The sequence below is a fragment of the Tinamus guttatus genome, unplaced genomic scaffold (assembly GCF_059628265.1).
Source record: "Tinamus guttatus ecotype Peru unplaced genomic scaffold, ASM5962826v1 Tinamus_guttatus_pri_ptg000247l, whole genome shotgun sequence".
Lineage (NCBI taxonomy): Eukaryota > Metazoa > Chordata > Aves > Tinamiformes > Tinamidae > Tinamus > Tinamus guttatus.
Window position 1 is genome coordinate 6866387 of NW_028288781.1, and position 21918 is coordinate 6888304.

Below are 21918 nucleotides of genomic sequence, written 5' to 3' on the forward strand. Positions count from 1 at the left end.
TGATTCAGATTATCAAGAAAGAAAATCCCAAGCAAGCCTATTAAAATAATCAGTAAGCGTATTGATGCAATACCATTACTGTGTTCTTAACAAAAAAAAAATCTGGCATGCTCCTTTAACAATTGCTTCCCATAAAGAATATAACAGGTAACAGAATTTTTTTATATTAATAGAAGAAAATAATGTCAAACCATAACTGTATGTCATGGTTGCTCCATCATCACACAGTTTTTATTTAATTGTTGAGTAGACCAGTATTTACTTCTACCATTTCAATGAATGCAACCATAAAAAAAACACTCAAAGGTGTTTTAGTAATATTTTAATGTCACTATTTAAATCAGGTTTATAAAAACCTTATAGAAAAAATGAATAAATTTGTACTAACTGTTCATTAAAAAATTGGTTGGCTACCTGAACCAACATACTTCCCAGAGTTGTAGAGTGAATAAATGAACAGTATCTGAAAATAAGTAAAATTAATACTTATATACAACTGATATTTTCTACTATAAGTATATAACTGAAAGAGTAGTGCAGCTCTTTAAAACTGAAACTAAAAAATGTGCACATTTGAGAATACTATTCTCAAGATTCACCCAACAAATAATGAAAAAATGCCTACTTATTTATTTCCTCCAAATTACTTAGCCATGAAAATGTCCAGATTTGAGTATGCAGGACCATGTGGATTGCTCTTATAAATCATTTACTGCCCCCTTTCTTCTGTTTTTGTTTAAACTCACAAAAACTTCATAAAGTAATTCCCTATGACCCCTTGAGGTGAACAAACTTCTTTTTTAAATGTAAATGCAGTTTGATAGATCAGAAAGGTATCCAGAGCCATATACAACTGCAACACAAAAATAAAATAACAAATAATGTAATTTTTATTAACATTTTCAAATGCAAACATTATTTTGAAATGAATACTTAATTTTACATGTTACTGGTTTCAAGAACCACTCTTTGAGGTTGTTCTCATTGTATCAAGAACACTTTTATTTTTTTCCCTTTTGGCCTTGTTTGGAGGGCTTAATCTTGTTTACATGGCCTCATATTTTTGTTCATAATTCCAGCAATAACATTGAGGTGCAAAAAGTGACCTCCTTGACTGGAAGCTAAAGTATATAATTTCTATCTAAGTGTAGCAGGAAGTCAGAAAGTGTGGAAGAAAAATAATCACAGTTGTCCAAAATAACACCTGAAGCATTAAAGAAAGCCACCACCCTATTAATCTGCCTTTTGTAGAAAAGAATCTTGTTTTAAATATATGTGGTCTAAAGCCGTGTTCCTCATCCTCTCTCCCTAGCAGATGTCACCACAGACGAGAAGAACTAATGTCTTGAAGGTCTACCGAAACAGTGTATATGAATAAAATAGCTCAGATTAAATTGTTAACATTAACACATTCTTTTTCAGTGTTAGCACTTAGGATGTAAGGAGTCTTCATTTTGCCTATGGACAGACATCTGAAGTAGCATCAGTCTTCAAAGATGGCTCTCAAATTCTGCATTTAACAATAAATGTGAACTAAATCCAAGTAAGAAGAACTATTTGGGTTCCTAAATAATTTTGAATGTTATAATGTTAGAATATAAAGTGGATGGCCTAAAAATTGTTTTAGTGAGGGCATTTTAACGGATCTTCTCAGAATGAAATTGAAGGCTAGGAAAAAAAAAGTCTTGTATTCTGTAAAATATAAGTCATCTTGCCAACTTGTGTGTTTGTTTTATAAAGTAAGTTCCACGATTCACCTTGAAAATCCAGACACAGTTAGTATATTCTTCCTTTTATTTCCACAAGAGAGTATTACATCACTCACTAAATATCCAAGAATCAAATCCCTTAGTCATCAGCTAAGTAGGTTATGTCAGATCTCCTGGTCTGGGAAGCTGCACCATGCACAGACTACAGATGTTGGAGATTAAACTCCTGTTTAATCAAGGTTTGCTGCTCACTTAAACAAGCCTTTCTCATCTGATCAGCACTTCACGCTCTGAAATCTCTTAGAAGGAAAAACAGCGTCTCCTCCTTGGGATCACAGGCTGGTCAAGTTCAATCTTAGAGAATACAGGAATTTACTATATGGAACATAGGAACTTTACTTTTCCCTAAATTCAGCTTTAGCAAGAGAAACTGCTGAGTAGAAAAACATGGGCTTTGAATCATAAGATTAGTGGAATAAAAATATCCACATGGTTCCATGGGATTTATACAACTTAAAATAACCTTAAACCCTCCCACCTCACTCCACCCCACCCCAAAAATAAAGAAGGAAAAAAAATCAAAACTCAATCTAAAGTGACGTTTAGTGATTGTTTCCATCAGAACTTCTGAATTTACAGAAGTTCATATTTGTATTTTAACAAAATAGTGAGATAATGGAGAATACCTCTTTCACAGACTCTATGAATCTCTGTGCTCTGTTCACGTAGAGGCATCTACGTAAGCATCAGACAGAAGCATCTCTTCAGAATATGTTTTGGGTGGAATTCACATTAGATATTTTGTAACAGGAAAGCACAAGATAAGTTTTTTAGAGATTCTACTAGAACTTGCCTACCCATTAGCCATAAGAATTTTCTCACATAAAAAGCTTGTATTTTCCTTTTCTTGTAATATTTTGATACAATGTGTTCCAAAAGACACGTTGATAAACTACTCTCCATCAGGAAAGCTAACCAAGCTTTAGCCAGGCCATTTTCTTGAAAACTAAACATTCAAATAATCAAGAGCTCGTTTCTCATGGCTTAGCCCCATAATGGGCACTTTTGTTATATAGATTTCCTAAAAGGCTTCCATAGAACGTTCTATTCTTCCTCTAAATTAGAAAAATGAACATCTCTAACTTCTGAAAAGCTAAAATTGATAGATAATGAAAAAAAATATAAGAAAGGCTAAAATGTATAAGGTTTTGAAAAAAAAATCCTGAACATATGTATGTATTCAGATTTTCATATGTATTCAGATTTTTCGCTATGGTGTCATTCATGGATTGAAACACATACTTGAAGACTTGTACTGTGATTCACTTCACTCCAACTGCATTAATACAAACAACCCCCCTATTAATGGTGCCTATAATAGTGAACTGCATTGGTGTGCGGAATCCTACAGAAAGTCTCCATGCTCTATGGCACTGCACACGTATGAAGATAGGCTTAAGCACTTTGTTTTATTACTAGCTACAGTTCACAGCCCTTTTTGGGTAATTTCAAATGTCATTTATTAAGTACAGCTTGGCAAATGAGTAAGACATACTAGAGAACTTTGCAGCAACACCTGATATAAGGTGCCATATTTGTGTTTGCTGAAGTTAAATTCCTGTTTCCAAATACATGTTTTGTTAACCGCATTTATTTACATGCTACGTGTTGAATAAAATCCTCCAGGAGGGCTACGGAATCACAAAGAGAATCATTCATGTTTTGACTCCTGAGAAACCTTCGGAGGGTATCTAAAGCACTCAGAGCCTCTTCTTTTGATGGCAAAGGTTGCTCGGCTGCCAGAGATCCTTCATAATCACCTTCATCATCACCAAATGTCCCAGCTTTATCTGAAGTGCTGTCTTTGACACTTCGAAACACCCTTTCATAACTTGTGGACATGTCACAGGTTGCCAGACCATCATCCAAAGTTGCATATTCCTCCAAGGATAAACCCTCCGGGAACTCCACTCCTGCTGCCAGCGCATGTGCAATCACATCACAGTCACTTTCAACCTCCATGTCTTTCTTACCACTTTCCTCTGTTTCTAGCTGGAATCCTGCTTCCTTATAACTTTTAATTATAGTCTCTGGAGCGATTTTTCTCCAGCACAGCTGCAACATCTCAACTGCATCAAGAAGAGTTAACACAAACTCTTTATTGCCTACCACGCAGTCAATGAATCTCTTGATCAGGCAGTGCCTGTATTTAACTTTCAGGCTTCTGATGACCCCGTGCTGCATAGCGATACACGAAGAAGCGTCTGGAGGCAACAGCACCAGCTCAACAGCCTTCAGGCCCTTCACCTCTGAGTGAGCCGGCAGAGGATCCACAAAAATGACAACTCGCCGCTGCTGTGCTTGAAATCGCTCATCGAGTTTATGCACCCACTGCTCAAACACCTCTGTGGTCATCCAGGCCATCTCATTCGCTTCATAATCCACCGGGAGTGACTTTGCACCTCTGAAGCAGCGCGGGCTTCTGCTCTTCCCAATAACAAGCAGAGGAAGCTTCTCGGAGCCGTCTGCGTTCGTGCCCACCACAACGGTTACCCTCTCTCGGCTGAGCTCGCCGACAGAGCAGGCTTCCCCTCTGAAGGAGAACGTGCTATGGGGCAGCATCTGGTAGAGCAGCCCGGTCTCCTTGATGTTAAACATGTCTTTCGGCCGGTACTCGTTCAGGTAGCGAGGCAGAGCGCTCCGGTACCAGAGCGCGAGCGCGTCCACGGCGGCGGCAGCGGCCGGCTGCGCCCGCAGTGCGCGCCCGTAGCGCGCCCGGAATCGGTCCAGCCACCCGTTGCTGCACCTGAAGTCGCCGTGGCCGAGCTGCTGGGCCAGCTCGTTGGCTTTGAGGCGCAGCACGGGGCCACTCAGCGGCACGTCCAGGCACCGCGCGACGCGGCACCACCGCACCAGGGCCGCCTCGAGGTCAGTGCGAAACGCCATCCGCAGCCGCTTCCTTTTAGGGTCGAACCCTAAGGATTCGAAGGCTTCCAGAAGCCTCTCCTTGCTCTTCATGATGGCGCACAGTGAGTTCCTCTTGATGCCAAACTTGGCCGCCACCTCCGCCTTTCCCTCGCCGCTCTCCACGGCGCTGATGATGTCGAGTTTCTCCTCGATGGAGACGCTCTTCTTCCTGCGCGCGGCGGGCGCCGCAGCGTGCGCCATGCTGCCCGCCCGCGCCCTGGCTGCTGCCCCACGCCGCTGCCGCTGCCGGTTTTATTTAGCCGGGTGTAGCCATGGCCCCGTGCCAGGACATCCCGCTCGGGAATCTTGGCTCTGTGAGAGCTGCCAAGGAAGGGGCACGGTGGCCGAGCCCGGAGCGGGAGCACCGCCTACGGGGGGACATGTCCCCTTCACATGAGGGCTGGGAAGGGGCAGAATGAGGAGCCACTGCTGCAGTGGCGGGTGCGCCTGTGGGGTCATGGGGCGTTTGGGTGATTTTGAGTTCTTTTTCCCGGGATTTACACCCCGTTTCCCTCCGTGCTCCCTGCGTCCCTGGGAAGGAGCCGGGAGCGGCCCCGCCGGCCTCTCCCCGCCCCGCGGCGCTGGACGCCGCGCGGGGCCCGGACACGAGCGGGCGGGGCGGGCCGGAGCCGCGCGCGGAACGCGGCGCAGAGGGACTCGCTGCCGGGCGGGCGGGGAAGGCGGGCGGACCGGGCGCGGCGGGGGAAGGTGAAGCGCGGCGGCCCCGGATGTTGTTGCCACGGTTACCGGCGCGGCGACCATAGATAGCGGGGGCCGCGGGCTAGAGGGGCAGCCTTGCGGCGCGTCCCAGCGGGCTCAGCGTCGGCCGCGCTTCCGGCCAAGCACTTCCGGCCCAGCTGGTACCGGAGGAGGGAGGAAGTAGAGCTCGGACGGGCCCGCCCCGCGCCTGGTGCTGCCCCTCCCGCCCTCGCCCCCGGCGGGACAGCGGCGCCGGCAGGGCCAGGTGAGCGTGGCCGTTGGGACCGTTGCGGCCGTTGGGGCGCGGTTGCCCGCCCGTGAATGTCGCCGTGGAAGCTGAGGCGGTGTCTCTAGTACGTATGGTGTGTGCGCAGTGTGTGTGTGCAGTGTACGTGTGGTCATTTCAGAAGTGACGCGAGAGGTAACCTCCTTCTATAGAGTGAGTGTTCGCGGCGGTGGTGGTGTCTCTGTGTGTGTGTGTGTCCCCGTTCTCTCTGTCTTCCTGTACCTAAGGACAACCGAAAAAGCCACTTATGTTGATTGCACCTTTCAGCAGCAGGAGCATCAAGAAGAAGCCCTGCTGTGATTTTCAGTGGAAAGTGTGCAATGGAGGCTTTAAAAATACTTGTAAAAAGCACTTAATCTTGATAAGACTTTGAGTTACAGCTTCATGAGAAAACCCTAAATTAAGAAAACATGTATGAAATGGTTATTTTCCATCCATACTTGCAGTGGCTGCAACATTATAGGACTTGTTTGGTTGCTGGCTTTAGTTTATGTCAGTGTAAATCAAGCACTTTCTTCTACATGGGACATCTCTGGGTTGTTTTCTGTAAGTGTGTTAAGTAATCTGCCTTCTTTACAGCCTTGTCAATCGGGGCAGAATTGGGTATTGACTCAGAGGAGTAGTGTGAAAGAGTAGAACTGCTGAGACTTTCCCCAAGCAGCATCTGCTTGGGTCACAGTGCCTTTCTAGGCTTGAAATGCTCTTTCAAGAAGTGTGGTGAAAGAAAGATTAAAATTCCTCTGGGAAAGGAAAAATTCCATCAAAATCCTTTTCAAAAACAGTCCCTACCCCAGCTCTCTGGTCCTGTGTCAGTTGTGGGTGCTGTGTCGAGTTCTTAGAGCCACATAGGACTTGCTCAGTGTTCCTCTTGGTGCCTGTGTTTTGGGCTTGGTGCTGCTGGTTGATGTCTGTAACGCGGACAGATTTGTAATTTACGTTCTTGGTTGTTGCTGGAGAAATCTCCGTCAGATTAGATGAGAAGTTACCCTTTTCTGTCTTCAGGACAGGCCCATCAATCATTTATTTTGAAGTAGGCTCTTCCCCAGAGGGAAGTAACTTATTTTGTTAACTCCTAAGTTAAAATGTTTAGACCTGAATTCTGTCCATGCAGTCTCAGGATGGTCTTAGAAGGTAACGGGTGAAAAGGAAAGTTGTGGTTTTGTGGTTGTGTTCCCCCTGCCCCCCCGCAGTGTTCTGCTCCCTATGAGTATTTGCAAGAATGGCTTTTGGCGTTTAGCTCCATTAGGGTAGTGGAGCAACGTTTGAATGGAAGGAGGAGCCAGATGTGACTGAGATCTTACAGGCTGCTGCAGCCATTTAGCAGAAGGCCTTGGGGTGCTGCTTTACATGATCAGATGCTTTAGTTCTGCTTAAGTGGCTACTGGCTATATTGGAACAAGGAAAGAAAGATCTATATGCATATTAATTGGAAGTTAGAGGAAAAGGAAGCTGGTGGATATGTCTTGTCTTTCATGTGACTGCTCAGACAATCTTGCATGTGTTATGTGTTAAGTCGTTGAGTTCTTGTTTCTGCCTCAGTGGTGATGTAGGGACTGTTTTGTAGGCTTCTTTGGTTACGGCAGTAACACACACACACACAATATATATATATATTTTCCCTGCTGTGAAATTGACATTGTGTAATCTGAAAGTCAAAGTGTGAAAGTTTGGACTTGAAATTAGTGCCTGGAGGAAGAAAAATGCTTTGGGCCAGTGTCAATGGGTAGTTGCAGGTGATGTGCGATAGATGGCAAAGGATGTGCTGAAACAGACTGCTTATGTGAGACAGTAATCAATAGTGCAGCGTTCATACTGTGCTGGAGGTGAGCAAGCTGATGGGAAGTATAGCCCTTTTTCTGATACCTGCAATTGAAAAATACAGTACTATTGGGATATAAATGTCTATATTTCTGTGTTTGAACTTTAAATAATGTGTTTGCTTTGTAAAGGTGATGCTTGTTATAACTTTCATCTGAGCATCTTAACTTTGGAGTGTTCATATGCACATGAGGGGTTTTTGTCCTTAGATTTAGGATCTGATGGTTTGTTTACATCCGAGTTCTGGGTATGGAAACTGTTATTGTGACCCTCTTAAACTCAGATGTACCAACTTTACTGTTTTCTACAAAAGCCTCTTTTGATCCTTGGCCTTCCAATGGTTGTGTTTTAGAATTGGTCAGATTGATCTTACATAAGTATCTTGAAACTGTTCATACAACTTCTAGGAAAAATAATTACAGGAGGGGAGGAAATTAAGGGGATTGTAATTTGGACTTCTAAAAATGCATTTTTTGCCTTTACATAAAGGCTCTGTGTGCTTGTGAGGTGGCTCTCATCTCTAGGTTATTAAGAATTCTTGAGATTACTAAGAATATCAATAATATTTTTGCTGTTTATAGCATTGAAAAATTTTAATTATCATTGCCACTGTATGTATCTGAGGTAAAAATGGAAGTAGGGGATCAATAAGGTCATACAACTGAGTTTTGGATTGTCTTAATCATGACTGTATTAAGAAATGAAGTTAACCTCTTGTGATTTATATCCTATGTGGCTAAACATTATTTTCCTAGTCCATAGTGGTACTTTTTAATATATAACCTCGGAAACCTCTTCAACCAGAAACAGTTTCTGTGCTATGTGAAAGAGCAGCTGCCTCTGCTGCCTGGTCTTTCTTAATCACAGATGATGCTACTTTCTTAACTAATTTAAAGGATTTCTGTATTAGTAGGTAGAATAAAAATCCTGCTTGATTAATTTACCACTGTGAATTGGTTGTACTCAGTCGGGAGAAGTTTCTTGTGTTTTACGTGTTTGCTTTTCCAAACTGCAGCAACAGGTCATCTAGTGCAATGTGATCTAGATGGCTCATTTTATCATCCTTTGTTTCCTTATTTTATTTCCCCATATGAGTTGCTTGCTTTATTAATTACTTGATATCATTACATGAGAAGTTGAAAATCAATATTAAGATAAATAGTGGGCTTTCTTCTTCCTTTTTTTTTTTTTTTCTCTTAGGGCGGTATGTGGCTGAATATACATACAATTGTGTAAGGCTTAATGAAGTCATGTGTGATTATAGTCAACACTGACAGTCCTTGTTTAATTTTTAATGATTGGTTGTCTCCTCTTCACAAATGGATGAGTGAACTGCAGTATCACCTGTCATTCCCAGCCCTTTGAAATCAAATTTCGGTTATGTACCTAATGTAGCTTAAATCTGAAAAAACAGCCACATGACTGCTCACTGACATGTTCTTCTTGTGTGTGTATTCAGCACATTGACTTGCTTTGTCTCCATGGCTGAGTTTTTTCTTAATCTTTCTACTGAGAGTATAAAATTAAAAGAATTTTGTTTTTCATTGTCCATATCAGATTGGACAGTTTGCTAGGTTTCAGTGACTTAGCATGCATTGAAACTCATTGAATATTTGGGTAAATCTCATGTCTTAACAAAATTGCAACCTTTCCTGTGGTAGGATGACAATGTATTGTTGCAGGAGACATAAATAAGGTGAAACTGAAGAACCTCCCAAGTGTGGCTGCCTGTGTAGTGAGGGTTGCTTGGCCGGAGGAGGTGCTGCTGGAGCATGCCTGTAGCCTTAGTCTGTTTTCACAGAGATAAAAGACCTGATGGTCATCCAAGCAGGGAGGTTTCTCTTTGCAGAAACTATGAAAGATTTTTTTTTCCTTCTTTTCCCTGATGCCCTCAGGTGCAATGTCCAGCTCCTAGCATGTGAATTAATGCATGCTCAACCTATTTTGTTTTCAGCTATGTCAGAGCTCAGCACTGAACCCACCTCCCTTGATGAATCCCATCCAGCTGCAGAAGAGGTCCAGTCTGATTGAGGTGACTGGGTGATGGTCCTATCAGTGCTAGATCCACCAGCGGCAGCTTCAGGCTAGCATAAGCACTGATATTCACAGCACACTGAGCTTATTTTATGAAGTTATCTTAAAAGGAGGGGAGGGTAGTTTTGAGATATGATTAAGAGCAATGCAATTATGTCAACTGTAGTAGTCTGCTGCTGCGCTGAGCTATTTAGGTTTTTAAGCTGAACAGGCTTAGGCAGAGTGATAGCTGATGTATAAGTGCTGTAGAAAGACTTGGTACTTAAAAAAGAGCAATTTTTGTGACCTCACTGTAACTAGACTCTCTATCTGCTGCTGAAATGGTGGATCTTTTTTTTGGGGGGGGGGGGGGCAGGGGCAGGAGGCAGTTGCAACTCCATCATGGAGGAGTCTGTGGCTTTTTCTCATTATGAACAAATGCTTAAAAAGGTTTCAGTAATATTCAGCCAGTCAAATGCATTGGGAAGGCAGTTTCAGAAAGGTAAAGAGTGCATGTTTTGGTGACAGCTAGAGAGAGAACTATAAAAAGATTTTAGTTTAGTGCAATAAATTATTTTCTGTTTTTTTTCTATTTAAAAAAATGAATAGCTGGCTCCGTAGACAGTCAGTACATGCAAGCAGTGGTGCACTTAAGAAAGCAGTGATTAAGTTACTGAAGGATCAATAGCTTTCTCTAAACAAAATTTCCAGCTCTAACTTCATTATTTTCTTATTTTCTTTCTTCTTGCTCACTCCATTCATATCTGGTACTTCAATACAAATTTGAGAACTTGTGTAGATTTACTTTAGGTTACATCTGATGGATTTTTTTTTTCTGAGGGTGCATATTCCTTATGTGCTTAGCTGAATGCAACTGTGAGCTGCTGTTGCCAAAGGGGCAACATGCTTTATTTAGCAATTGTAGTCACTGACATAGCAGAAATAAGCAAGCTGATCTGAGAGAAAACTAACCCACCAAAACACAAAATCTTATCATGATTGTGTGAGGTAGCAGAATTTGCACGTAGAGATCAGACAAGGAGAAAGGAAAATCGTCTTGGCAGTAGCCTGCAGTTTAAGCATTTTGAGAGAGAGTGTGCTGGTGCTGTGCCTGAAGACAGTTGCCCTTTCCCAACAGCTTCTGATTTCATTATCATCTCCTCTGTTCTTAGGTCCAAGCATCCTGCAGCAGCGGGATGAACTCTTTTGGAGAGCCAGTTTGAGTAAAGAATATTGCATCCCTTTTCTGGGTGTAGGTGACCTCTTCACCTCCAGTGTTTCCGCAGTCCTGTTTGCTCTGCAAACTTGTGTTGTGAAGCAGGGAGGAGCTGGGGGATGAGGGAAGTGGAGCAGAGAAGAGGTAGGGGCAAAGGGCATAGAAATAGGGTGGCAGAAGAATCTGCTCTTGGGAGCAGTGATGGTTTAGACCCTTCACTGAAACACAGGCTCTAATCTCATGCTACAGCTGAGCCAAATTAAGTTTACTGCTGCTCGGTAAAGGACATACTACTTGCTTTCTCCTGCTGCCTACTTCATGTTATCTTTGGTCTTGTCCGACCACATGGTGGACTGATTCTGCTCACAGAAACTGGTTGGGGGGAGGGAAGAATTAAAATCTGCTGAGAAGGATTCATGCAGGACTAGAGTTGTGTCCATTAGCAACAATCAGATGAGTAGCAGGTGCATGTTGTGATTGAGAGGGGAGCTCTGCATGGCTCTTAGCAAGGACTACAGAAGGGGACTAGTGAAGGTAGTTCAGCTGTAAAACAGCCTTTAGTGGCTCTTTTTATGCTGTGGCTTGCTTTTCTTTTTTTAACGTTTTTATTATAAGGGATACCAAATAATATTGAAGTTTGAATAGTAAGTTCTGCTTCAGAAGACCAATTGAGGTAAAACGTCTTAGTAAATTAGAGTCTTTGTAAGAAATGCTTATTATGTTAACTTAGCTTTGAAAGATCAGGAGTTAGAGCTTGTTTATTGGAGTTCACAAACAGTAGTTTGGAAAAAACCTTGGGAGGCCTCAGGGCTTTAAAAGAAGGTTCCTTGTCAGCTACTCCAGAAACAAGTATGTAAATCACTGATGATGCTTGTATGGCCTTTGGGAAGGAGAGATACCAGGAGCTGAATATGATGGAAGATACTTTGAGAGTGATGCAGGTGATCAAGTGCCACAAAAAAACTTCTGTATGTATATGGATGTTCTGCAAAAGTGAAGAAAACTATTCTTATTAAATACCTCAGTGGTGTATCTTGGGCCAGGTCCAGAGGCTGGTTGACAATTTCAGACATGAATATTAGTACTGCTTTTGCATGTGTGTGTTAACTACACTATTGTTACTAACCAAACTACCCTGTGGAATTAGCAGTACTTTTTTGAGGGGACTGATTTCTTTGAGGGGAAAAAATAGCTTTTTATGATGATAAATTCTTGGGTTCTCTGTCTTAATTTGGAGAGTACTGGAGTAATGTTTCCTTTTCAGATGCTCATAAATATCACACATTTTTCTTTTGAAAATGTGTCTTCTAGGTTGGACGTAAGCTGTGGCTTCACAGCTGCTTCTGCTGTTCATAAAACTGCTGTGTTTTAAAGCTAACTTTGGCTCTTATATTGCAATCATACAGTCAAGAGCAGGCAAGTTAAATACAGAAACAAGAACTTACAGTATCAGAGTTGCCTTTTTAGTCAGAAGGTGGCACTATGTGATGTTACAAAAGGAAGCATATTAAGCTAATTAAGATTGGAATTGTGATTTTTATTTTTGTAATAAATATTTGAACTCATTGCACTTCTCTGTTTCTTGATTATCATTAGTACTATGTGTAGCCAAGTTCAGTTTTTTTTTTTTTTTTTTTTACAGTTTGAGATAGGTAAACTAGTCTAAGGATGCATGTATGGTAAGTATGTGTCTGACCCCGTGTGCTTTAAGGTTATGAAGATTTCTTTCCTCAAGTTTCTTATTCCTTGATATTTTAAGCTATAAAAATATATATTTAAATATATATATTTAAATGTTTCTTTCTCTCTTGCCTCTTGAAACTTTTAATTACTTCTAAGCTGTGCTGGAATATTAGTTTGATTTGATATGTGATTAAATGAATGTATGCAGACCTAGTATATCAGAGTATTACAGAATGGGACATTGAAATAAAACCGGCTGTTACAAAACCTGTAGATAAATATTTTAATACAGATGATTCATTGTAAATATAAGGCAAATGCTAACCTGTTTTTTTTTTTTTCCTACAATGTAGCAAGGGGCAATGGCTGAAGAGTCTCCCAAAAATTCAGCAGCAGAAATTCCTGTGACTAGTAATGGACAGTTGGAAGATTCTCATGAGCACAACTTCAATAGGGTAAGAATTTTCCTTGGCGCTCAAGAAGGTGCTGTTATTGCACTGCATTTGACACAGTTTTGTAGAGCTTTAAATGTGAATTAATTTCATTTTCAGGAATAGTGAACAAACTCTACTTGAGTATACAGTGTACAAATAACTTCTTACAGATAATTTCTTACAGAATTCCAGCCTATTAGTTGACCAATTTCAGATTTTTTTACGTGAAGTTTCAGTAAATGCTTTAGCTGACTACAGTTGGGTCTTGCTCAATCTGAGTGGCTTGCTACACCAAATTTATTGATCCTTCTAATATAATTAAATTACAGTATTATGTATGTTTTGTGTGTGTGGCATACACATAAGGTATGTATAGAGAAAATAAATTAGGAAGTTTTGGTAGATAGAGCTTATGTAGGTTTGATCACTTTATTGTTATTGCCATTACTTTTAAGAGGAAGACATCTTTTCTGGGTTACTTAAATTACTTTATTTGTATTTGTCACAACTGTAAAAAGTGCAAGACTGGTTTACAAGACAGTGTCTGATAATCTGCCAGAAGAAAAATAAATATTATGTAAAATATACTTAATTTTGGCTGTCTTCTGAGTAAAGCTTTAAGGGGAAAAACTTTGCAGCAGATAATTTAGTGTTCATGTAATTAAAAAAATGAAGGAAATTGCACATTGCAGGAACCTTTCACATCATGAGTATATTAGTACTGGGAAACTTTTCTAGATGTGCAATAATACACACAGTGTCCTCTGTAATGCACAGTTAATGCTGTCAGAACCTACACACTTTAAGCATTGAGGATGTACTATTTTCAATCCCATGATTTTATTCATTTCAAACATGGGACTGTGCAGGTCCTATAAATTCAGACGTCAAAATCCTGCAAATAACTTTTTATTGGAAGTATCGGATTGCACAAAGCAAGCCACTTCTGATGGTGTGAGCTTTGAAGACAGCATGTTTGGGATTTTTGAAAAGCACAAATGCAGTTACTCTTCTTGTGTTGAAATTGAGGGATTACTGCTGTTCTATTGTATGCTGTATAGATAGGCTATATCAAAATGTATCATATTTTTAATATATTGAAAAAGTTATGTAATGACTTGTATGCACTTCTCTTCACTCTTGAATGTCTTTTATTATCAGCCTGCCTTGTGTTTGACTGTGTGTCCAGCAGAGTGTGCTATAGTATAACTTTACAGAATTGGAGTGTTTGAGTTTTTTGTGTATGTGGTAGTTGCTGTTGTTCTGCCCTCTATCCCTCCCCCTCCCCCCCCCAAAAAAAAACATGCTTTTGTTTTCCCCATGGTTGGAAACATAAAGGCTAATTAATTTTCCATATTTATTTGGCATCTGGTGAAGTTTGATTTTTAAGGAAATCTATAATGTTTAACTTTTCTGCGCTTGCAGTGTGCAAGCGTTGAAGGTGCTTGCAGTGTGGTGTTATTTGTGAAACACCGAACAGATCTTCAAATGAAAACTTCGTGCTTTCCGACTGAAATACTGAATGGAGAAAAAATCCATATGTTAAAGGCAATTATGTGCAGTATGCCGAAAACATCGTCTGACACTATTTGACTTGGAGGGAGGAGCTATATAGTGAGTGTGGCAGCAGAACAGGATAAAACTTCATGAGACTGAAATATATCCATGCTAGAGCTCATATTAAAGAAATACTGTTCTTGTTACTGGGCACTATATTCCTACTGAATGGTGTTTGCGCATATGTGTTTTGAAAGCACACTGCACTGAGGGAAAAGCTCATGTTTCTTTAGATTTGTTGCTGGATAGGTCTTTCAGTAATAGAAGAGTAAGAATTAGACTGCTGTATAATAAATTAAAGTTCAAACTAAACTTTGATAAAGATAGAATTATGTTTAGGTGGAATAATGTATCTCAAAGTGCTCAAAGTGAATGAATTTGGGTTTACCTGGAAATTGAAAAGCAGGCTAACTTTTTTCCAAGTCTGATGCTTTTGATGCTGCAAAGACTTGACTACTGTGTGTAATTCTTTTTCCTTTACATAATGATTGCTCACACAGTGTATGTGTGTCCAGGTCATGATTAGTAGCCATAATAAATGGACCTTGCACTCTTGTTGGTTTGGTCAGAGCCATCATTCAGGCTGTGGAGAGCTGAAGTGTTAACCTCAAGTAGTATTTGTCTTTAACCACATATAAAATTTGAGGTAAGTATTTGCAAAATATAATTAACTTCAAGTCAGCAAAATAATTAGTATAGCAACTTCCACTAAATATAAAAATGGGCCAAATATTTTGGTCATATTGCCTAAAATGGATTCTATGTTCACATTACTTGAGATTGCAGCTGTAAGTTCTTTTAATGATATTTATTCTAGAGCCAATAAAGACTAAATGCACTTCAAATACTTGTAACAGTCTTGTACAAGTTTACACTTGCATGTATGACCTAAACTCACAATGTGTTAATAGGGGTTTTTATAAACAAGCGAACTATTTTGGAAGTAATGTCTAGATCTGTTTACTAATATGTTAATCTCAAATTGTAATATTACCCTATTCATCTTGCTTCATGTTTGTTTTTTAGTACTTAAGCTCTACTTTCTCTTTTTCTTTGCCAGTATTTTTGCTAACATTTTTTTAACCTAAAGGAACATGCATTGTACTACAAAATTTTTATGCCAAACTTTCAGGGTGGGAGTGGAAGGATCCTATCAGCTTACCGCTTTAAATTGCACTCTTACCACAGTGCTCAGTTACAGTCTGTGACCACAGCTTTTGGTCTACCCAACTGCCAGTTTTCAGTTATGCTTTTAGGGGAGCTGGGGCATAAGATAATTTTAGTTTCTTAATAGTGTTATGATCAGGAATCTGTTCATCTAGTTTTTATATAATTAAGATGTAAACAAAAAACATGATTTGTCCTGTGTCTTTGATCATGTAGAATTATTTTTCATGAGTACTTGAGCAACCTTGACTCTGTTTTGGATAGACTGAGTAAAAATGTAGTTGTACAACTTTCTTTTTGGGTTGTTTAATTACAAAACCGAACTTTAAACTCATATCCTTTGTAGTGTTAGCCTCAGACTCTAACTATAACCATAAACAGTTCAGGTGTGAGAATTTTCATTTCATTTATTTTCAAATGTTCATTTATATTTTATTTCTATGTACTAATGTATAAGAAGTATTTAATTTTAAAAAACAATATAGTGCAAATACTTGCTCTTTTCAGACAAAGGTAAGGTTGCCAATTCCTTGTAGAAAAATGTGATTAAGTATGCAACATCAGAAAAGATTGCTATAATGCCATTTCAGAAACATTAAGTTACATTACATCATATTCCCACAAAAATTGAGTTAATCTATCTTCAGTATATTGTTGGTTCCTTATATTAAGAAAAAAAGTAATTACAACAATATTTAAGGCTACTTAAGCATTTGTTCAGCAGTAAAATCTTGTTCTGAAATGTGCAGCTATGTTCTCCCTCTGTCCCACTTGTAATGCTAAGAGATACCTAAGGAATTTTGACAGGTTGTGTCCTGCCCATGTGATTTTTTTTAACTAATAAGGATTGTAGCTTCAATCCAGTTGTCATTGGATGAAATGTTTAATGTCCTTTTTTGTGGAAAAAGCTTGACTCGGAGCCTTACAGCTCTCTAAGCACTGATGGAACTTGATTAAGCTTTAAAATTTGTTGTTTAAGAAAATTCTGCTAAGATCTGGATGCTTGTCAGTCTATGCTAATAGAGAATTCCCTCATTTTTTTCATCAAACATTTCTCTTTAGTTGTATAAGAAAACTCACCAGACGAGAACTCCACTGGTTACATGCTTCACTGAGACATTTCACTTGTTCCACTCTCTGCTTTTTTGTTTTGTTCTTTTCTCCCCAAAGGGATAGGGAGTTTAGGATTGGGAGGAGGAGAGTATCAGTTTACTATTCCTCTTTCAGTAATGCTTCTTCTATATTGCTAAATCTGTTCAGGAAAATTATTTGTTGCTTTTTTTTTTTTAAACAGTTTTCTGGGTGTGCTTGTGAAAGTATTCAGGCAACTATAAAGCTACTTGTTATGTGCTAAACTTTGTACAAAAAACAGTATGGAATTCTTATGGCTGCATCTCTGAAATCCTCAATTACATTTATTTCCCTTGAGTTGCAATGTAGACTCTTCTGGTTCTTCTTGTAGTCTTAAGTCTTAGAGACAAAAACATTTGTATAAATTTCTTTGTATAATTCTGGTAATAAACTGAGTCTGCACAAAATGATGAGATTCACTATGAGCCTTCATTATGTCATGTTAAATCGAAAAAGCTTTGGGATCTGTTGAATCAAAATATTCAGTATCTTGTGTTGTAGTTTTGTCAGGGATAACAGACTCCATAAATAGGTAAGATCAATATGTTTTTTTTTCTTTTACTTTCCTATGAAAGTATCCAATGTTGTCTTCCACATTTTACTTGAAATTTCTGAGTTCCTCTCTCTTGGGCTTTGCCTTGGCAACTTGCATAGCTAGATTTGAATTTGAGCAATTATACTTTATTTGATGCAGCCTAATTTATAGCACTTCTCTGGATGTCTGATGGGGAAAACCATTTGTTTTTAGGATATGGAAAGAAAATAGCAACAAACAGGCAGGCTAAACTGGTCAGGTGGTTTGCTTCATTCAATCTCAGCAAAAAATTATGGATGTTATTTTTTCTGTTCACCTCATTGTTAACAAGTAGACTGTAGTATGACATGAAGTCAGCCGAGAGGGGAGCACTAGAATAAAGCGTCTTCTGAGTGACATGCTGGCAGAAGCAAGTAGGAGAAATGCATCAATCCATGTTTATCACTTCATCATAAAGTGTAAGTGCAAAAATAAATAGGATGGGGGCATAACTTTGTATTAATTCAGAGATTAATTGTAGTGGGTTAATTCATGGGAGTAAGAGTTAAGTGAGGAGGCAGCGCTGGAAAGGAAGGAGCAAGGAAAATGCAGCATGAAGGCAGGGAGTTTCACTTGCATGTCGATTTTAGGATAAGATGATGTCAATTCAGGATCTAAATGATGGTTAAGAGCCAGGTGTGTTAATAGGTAGACGTTTGATCTGCTCATCCCATTTTGTTTCATGGGACTCATAGTCTGGGTGAACTTTAAAATGTGTGTTGCATTTTTTTCCCAAGCATAACTTGAATGATTTCATTAAAAATGCACTTTTGATAACTTCCCCTCTTCATGTTAGATTAGTGTGAACAGCAGGGATGGGATTGCTCAGGCTGCCAGTGGTATGTCAGCTAGATAATCTTTGCAATGAATTGTTTAATAGCCCTGTTATTTAGCACTTAAAGCAGATGAAACTTTCTGAAATGTTTAGCTTAATGTAATGATTTACACTAAGTTAAAATGCAATTATAACAAAACTAAAGTGACTTAAATGCCCTATGCCACATAGTTTTGTGCTATAGACTAAATAACTATGTACTCTTTCCTTTTTTCTTCTTTGAGCATTTTTGTCCAAATGGGGTGACTAGTTAGATCTTTTGGATTCACAGGGGCCTTCTGACTTTCAGTTCTTGCCCAGCTAGCTCTGTGCTAGGTCTGTGCCTGTAACCTCAGTGAAGTTACAGGGTTAGAGCAGCTCGGCTGCTGTGCTCAGGCTGGATTCTCTCTGACCATCAGAGGTAGGGGCATAAGCAAGCGGCCTTTTCCCTCTCATACAATTGCAGGCGGTGAGTGAAATATTCTTATTTAAACTAGGGGTTTTTTTCTTTTTTTGAAGTAGGGTTAATTTCTTAAGAAATTGGTTTTGAGATGAACCCATTTGTAGGAATTTTAACAATGTGATGTCCCTATTATAAAGAGGGAGAGGGAGTGGAAGTCACTTAAATTTGAAAGCAGATCGTATCATACCTGCAGATAGCTGTAGCCATAACTAGTTGAAGTGGAATCACCCTGTTGCAGCAGGGGACTTTGACCTCACTTCCTTGTGTTGTAATAGCAAGCTTATGTTTTGGTGGAACGAAAGTGAAAGCTGTTGATGTGCTTGCCACTTGGGAATCTCCCTCACTAGTGCCATACGCTCTCTTAAATGGGAAGTTACTGGCACATTTGTTCTGTACCCTACTTTAAGGCTGTTTCCAGGTTGTCTTTCCTTGTAGAAGTAACAAATTTCTTTCAGAATTACTACAGATTGTTGTGTGGCCTTTTTGTTTAGCTGTGCTTGTCATGAAGTGCAATCAGCTGCAAGAATGACATTCCCCAAACTAAGATTTGCCTTCAGAAATATGTCTCCACTGAATGGTATCTTTTGTGTTAATAGACAACAAAAGAGGTAGTGGCCTGATGATCACTGGCTTTTCGGTCACAATTGTAGTCATGGTATAAATCAGCAAACAATCTTTTTAAAAATTTTTATACAAGACTCTTTACAAAAGTATGTTTCAGTTCATTAATATAGGTGTTAAAAAGATGCTTGACTGCAATTCTTCTTCACTTCAGTAGTGCCTTTTTGCCAGTGAAAAAACTACAGATATCTTTGAACATATGTGTATTTGTAATAATGCATTTTCATGATTTGATCATCAGTTTTTATTTAAGAGGGATATGTTGCAATATTTTGAATAATTTCTTTAACTCTGCATTGTGTTCAGTGTTTGGCTACATTACAAGCAAGTGCAGTTAAGTTGAATGTACAGAGGTAGTACAATTGCTAGTACTAAGAACTTGTACCAAAACTTTATTTGGGAAACATGTTCTGCATTTTAACCTTAAATACAGATGATGCTTAGATTCTTAGTTCAGATGTGCTTTGGCAGGTTAATTGTCTACGTTTCTTTAGCTTCTGATTCAAATATTTTTGAAAATTGCGCCAAGGTGCCTTCAAGGAGGGCAAAAATCATGTCATATCCTTTCTGTAAAAATCAGTTCTTCCTCAGCCATCTGTTTATCTGTTTATCCTTTTGCAATCCAGTGCAACCTTGTTGCTGTCGTTGAATTAAATGGACTGTCCTCTTTTGGTATAATGCTTCAGAAGCATATAGTTTAATTTATTAAGTTCATGTGATGTGACAGTGTGGCAAATTGGTTACTGTGATCAGAATAACTTCTCAAGTTGTTATATACTTGGATTTATAGGTTTGTAGCTTTTTCTTTTTACTCCTCCTGGAAGTTGTCTTAAATTTAAGAGTATAATTTGTGGGCACATGATCTGAAGCCACTTTTTGATAGCTTGAGCCTCTAGGCACTGTCCTCCTTGTGCACTAGCTTGCTTTTGGTTTGTGGATTGAGTGGCTACACTAATATGTCAAACATGTATTCGGTAGCAGCGATTGTATTTTATTGTTAAAATGCAAGCATTCTTGCATCTATTAAATAGTTACAGCATAGGTCCAGGCATAGACACATTCAGAGAAAATCAATATTTAGCTTTAAAATATCTCTATTGCCCATCTAAGCTTTAATGGTTTTTCTTATCTGGATAGAAGCAGAGGGGATGTGAACGAGTACCTAAGTGTATGGCCTGCTAGTTTTCCAATTCCTAACCCACAATCTTTAGTCTTTGTAAATGTATTTTACCTTTTTCCTTTCATTTCCCTAGGAGTTTTTTGTTGCCGCCTTAGTTTAAGAATTAATGTTTTTAAACTGCTCTTTAAAAAAGTACTAAATACACTTTTTAATTCACCATGTGTGCCTAATTCATAATGCTAGAACTATATGCTTGAATAGAAAAATTGTAAACTTAACTCTAATGTCTTTCTGAAATCTAGTTATAGAGGAGACTGATGGCAATAATGTGCCATGCAGTATGTAAATTCATAGTCAGTAATAATCTATGCTGGTTTCTCGTGAAGGCTTTGATTTTGTAAAGTTAGACATACTAGTAAATCTAGCTGTAAAAAGCAAGATTATTTCAAAGAGCACTTGTGATGAAGCATTGCCTGTCTGGATGCTTCTCCCTTGTCAAATAACACTGTAAACGATGCTGCAAATTGTAAAGCTATTTCTTGTGTAAGGAGTGAAAGAACTCCTTGTCCTTAATATCTTGAGACTGTAAAATGTTGGCTGCTTTTATTCTTAACACAAGTGATTTTGTACCTGTGGTGTTTTAACTGGAGACATTAAACTGATATGATTGCCTTGATCATGCTGTTGTTGGCCACTTGGTTGGTAAGCAGTGTGAGTACACTGGGGGGAAGAAGAGCATATTTAATTAACACAGCAGTGTATTCCTACAACAAATACAGAAGTGAACTTAATGTTTCACGGTGATAAGTGTTTGTTATTCGTGCATCGCAATAGAATCCTGTGACACCATAAGGAACATTCCAGGCTAAAGGCTGAACTACCTTTGAGAGCTGCTGAAATTACACTGTAATACCCAAGAGTCACTTTTGTGTTTTTTGTCTTTTGTTTTGTTTTTTTTGTTGTTTATTTTTTTTAACATGAATCTTCCCTTTTTTTCAACTATTTCTAAGGACTTGAAGCGCTCGTTACCAGCTGGACTTGGACTCTCTGAAACCAAAATAACATCTCATGGCTTTGATGGCACCAAAGAGGGAGTTGTTGAGGCAGGGCCATTTCCAGGTAAAGGTATTTGCTTGGTTATTTTTTAAAGTAATCTCTGTAGACATTTTTTACATAGTCAAGAATAAAACTATGTAGCTGCTTTGAGCATTTTGGTGTTAATGCAGAAAGGTGTGCATTTACAAATGTATTCATCCTCTTTGACATTAAAGTAGATACTGCATTTGTAGCTGTCAAGAGATTAGTGAAAAGTATTCATGTTAGCAATATTAAATTGATCTTCATTTGCAGGAAAGAAACTCTTTACCTTGAACCTCTTGAAATCATTTCATAATGAAATATTTCATGGTCACTTACATTAAAAATTGTTTCCATGTGGATACATAAATTGCAACTATTATTCTGAAAAGTATAACTGGAGAGACTGCTTTCATGATACGCAGTTCACTTAGCGGAAACAGATTAAATTAGTGAAATTCACCTTTGTTGCCCCTGAAACTTGTTTCTCCTTTTTTATTGTGCTGTATATGTATTTTGTGGGGCATGATTATGCTTTGCCTACTATATAATGAAAATACGTCTATTCT

General features: G+C 39.1%; 2 protein-coding genes across 7 annotated transcripts in view; one reads left to right on the forward strand and one right to left on the reverse strand.

Moving 5' to 3' along the window:
• Positions 1-3145: 3145 nt before the first annotated feature.
• Positions 3146-4877, reverse strand: TIGD4 (tigger transposable element derived 4). The gene has a single exon (XM_088526483.1). The coding sequence runs from the start codon at positions 4875-4877 to the stop codon at positions 3360-3362; it is 1518 nt and encodes a 505-aa protein (XP_088382609.1). The 3' UTR covers positions 3146-3359.
• A 7851-nt stretch (positions 4878-12728) lies between these two features.
• ARFIP1 (ARF interacting protein 1) overlaps positions 12729-21918 on the forward strand; it is a 31636-nt gene continuing 22446 nt past the window's right edge. For 3 of the 6 annotated variants that reach the window (XM_010217634.2, XM_010217649.2, XM_010217657.2), the window contains exons 1-2: positions 12729-12846; positions 21283-21397. In XM_010217634.2, coding sequence (XP_010215936.1) covers positions 12754-12846; positions 21283-21397 — 208 coding nt within the window. In that variant the 5' untranslated portion in view covers positions 12729-12753. The remainder of the gene's footprint in view (positions 12847-21282; positions 21398-21918) is intronic. The other 3 variants (XM_010217642.2, XM_088526525.1, XM_010217665.2) reach the window with 1 other exon arrangement.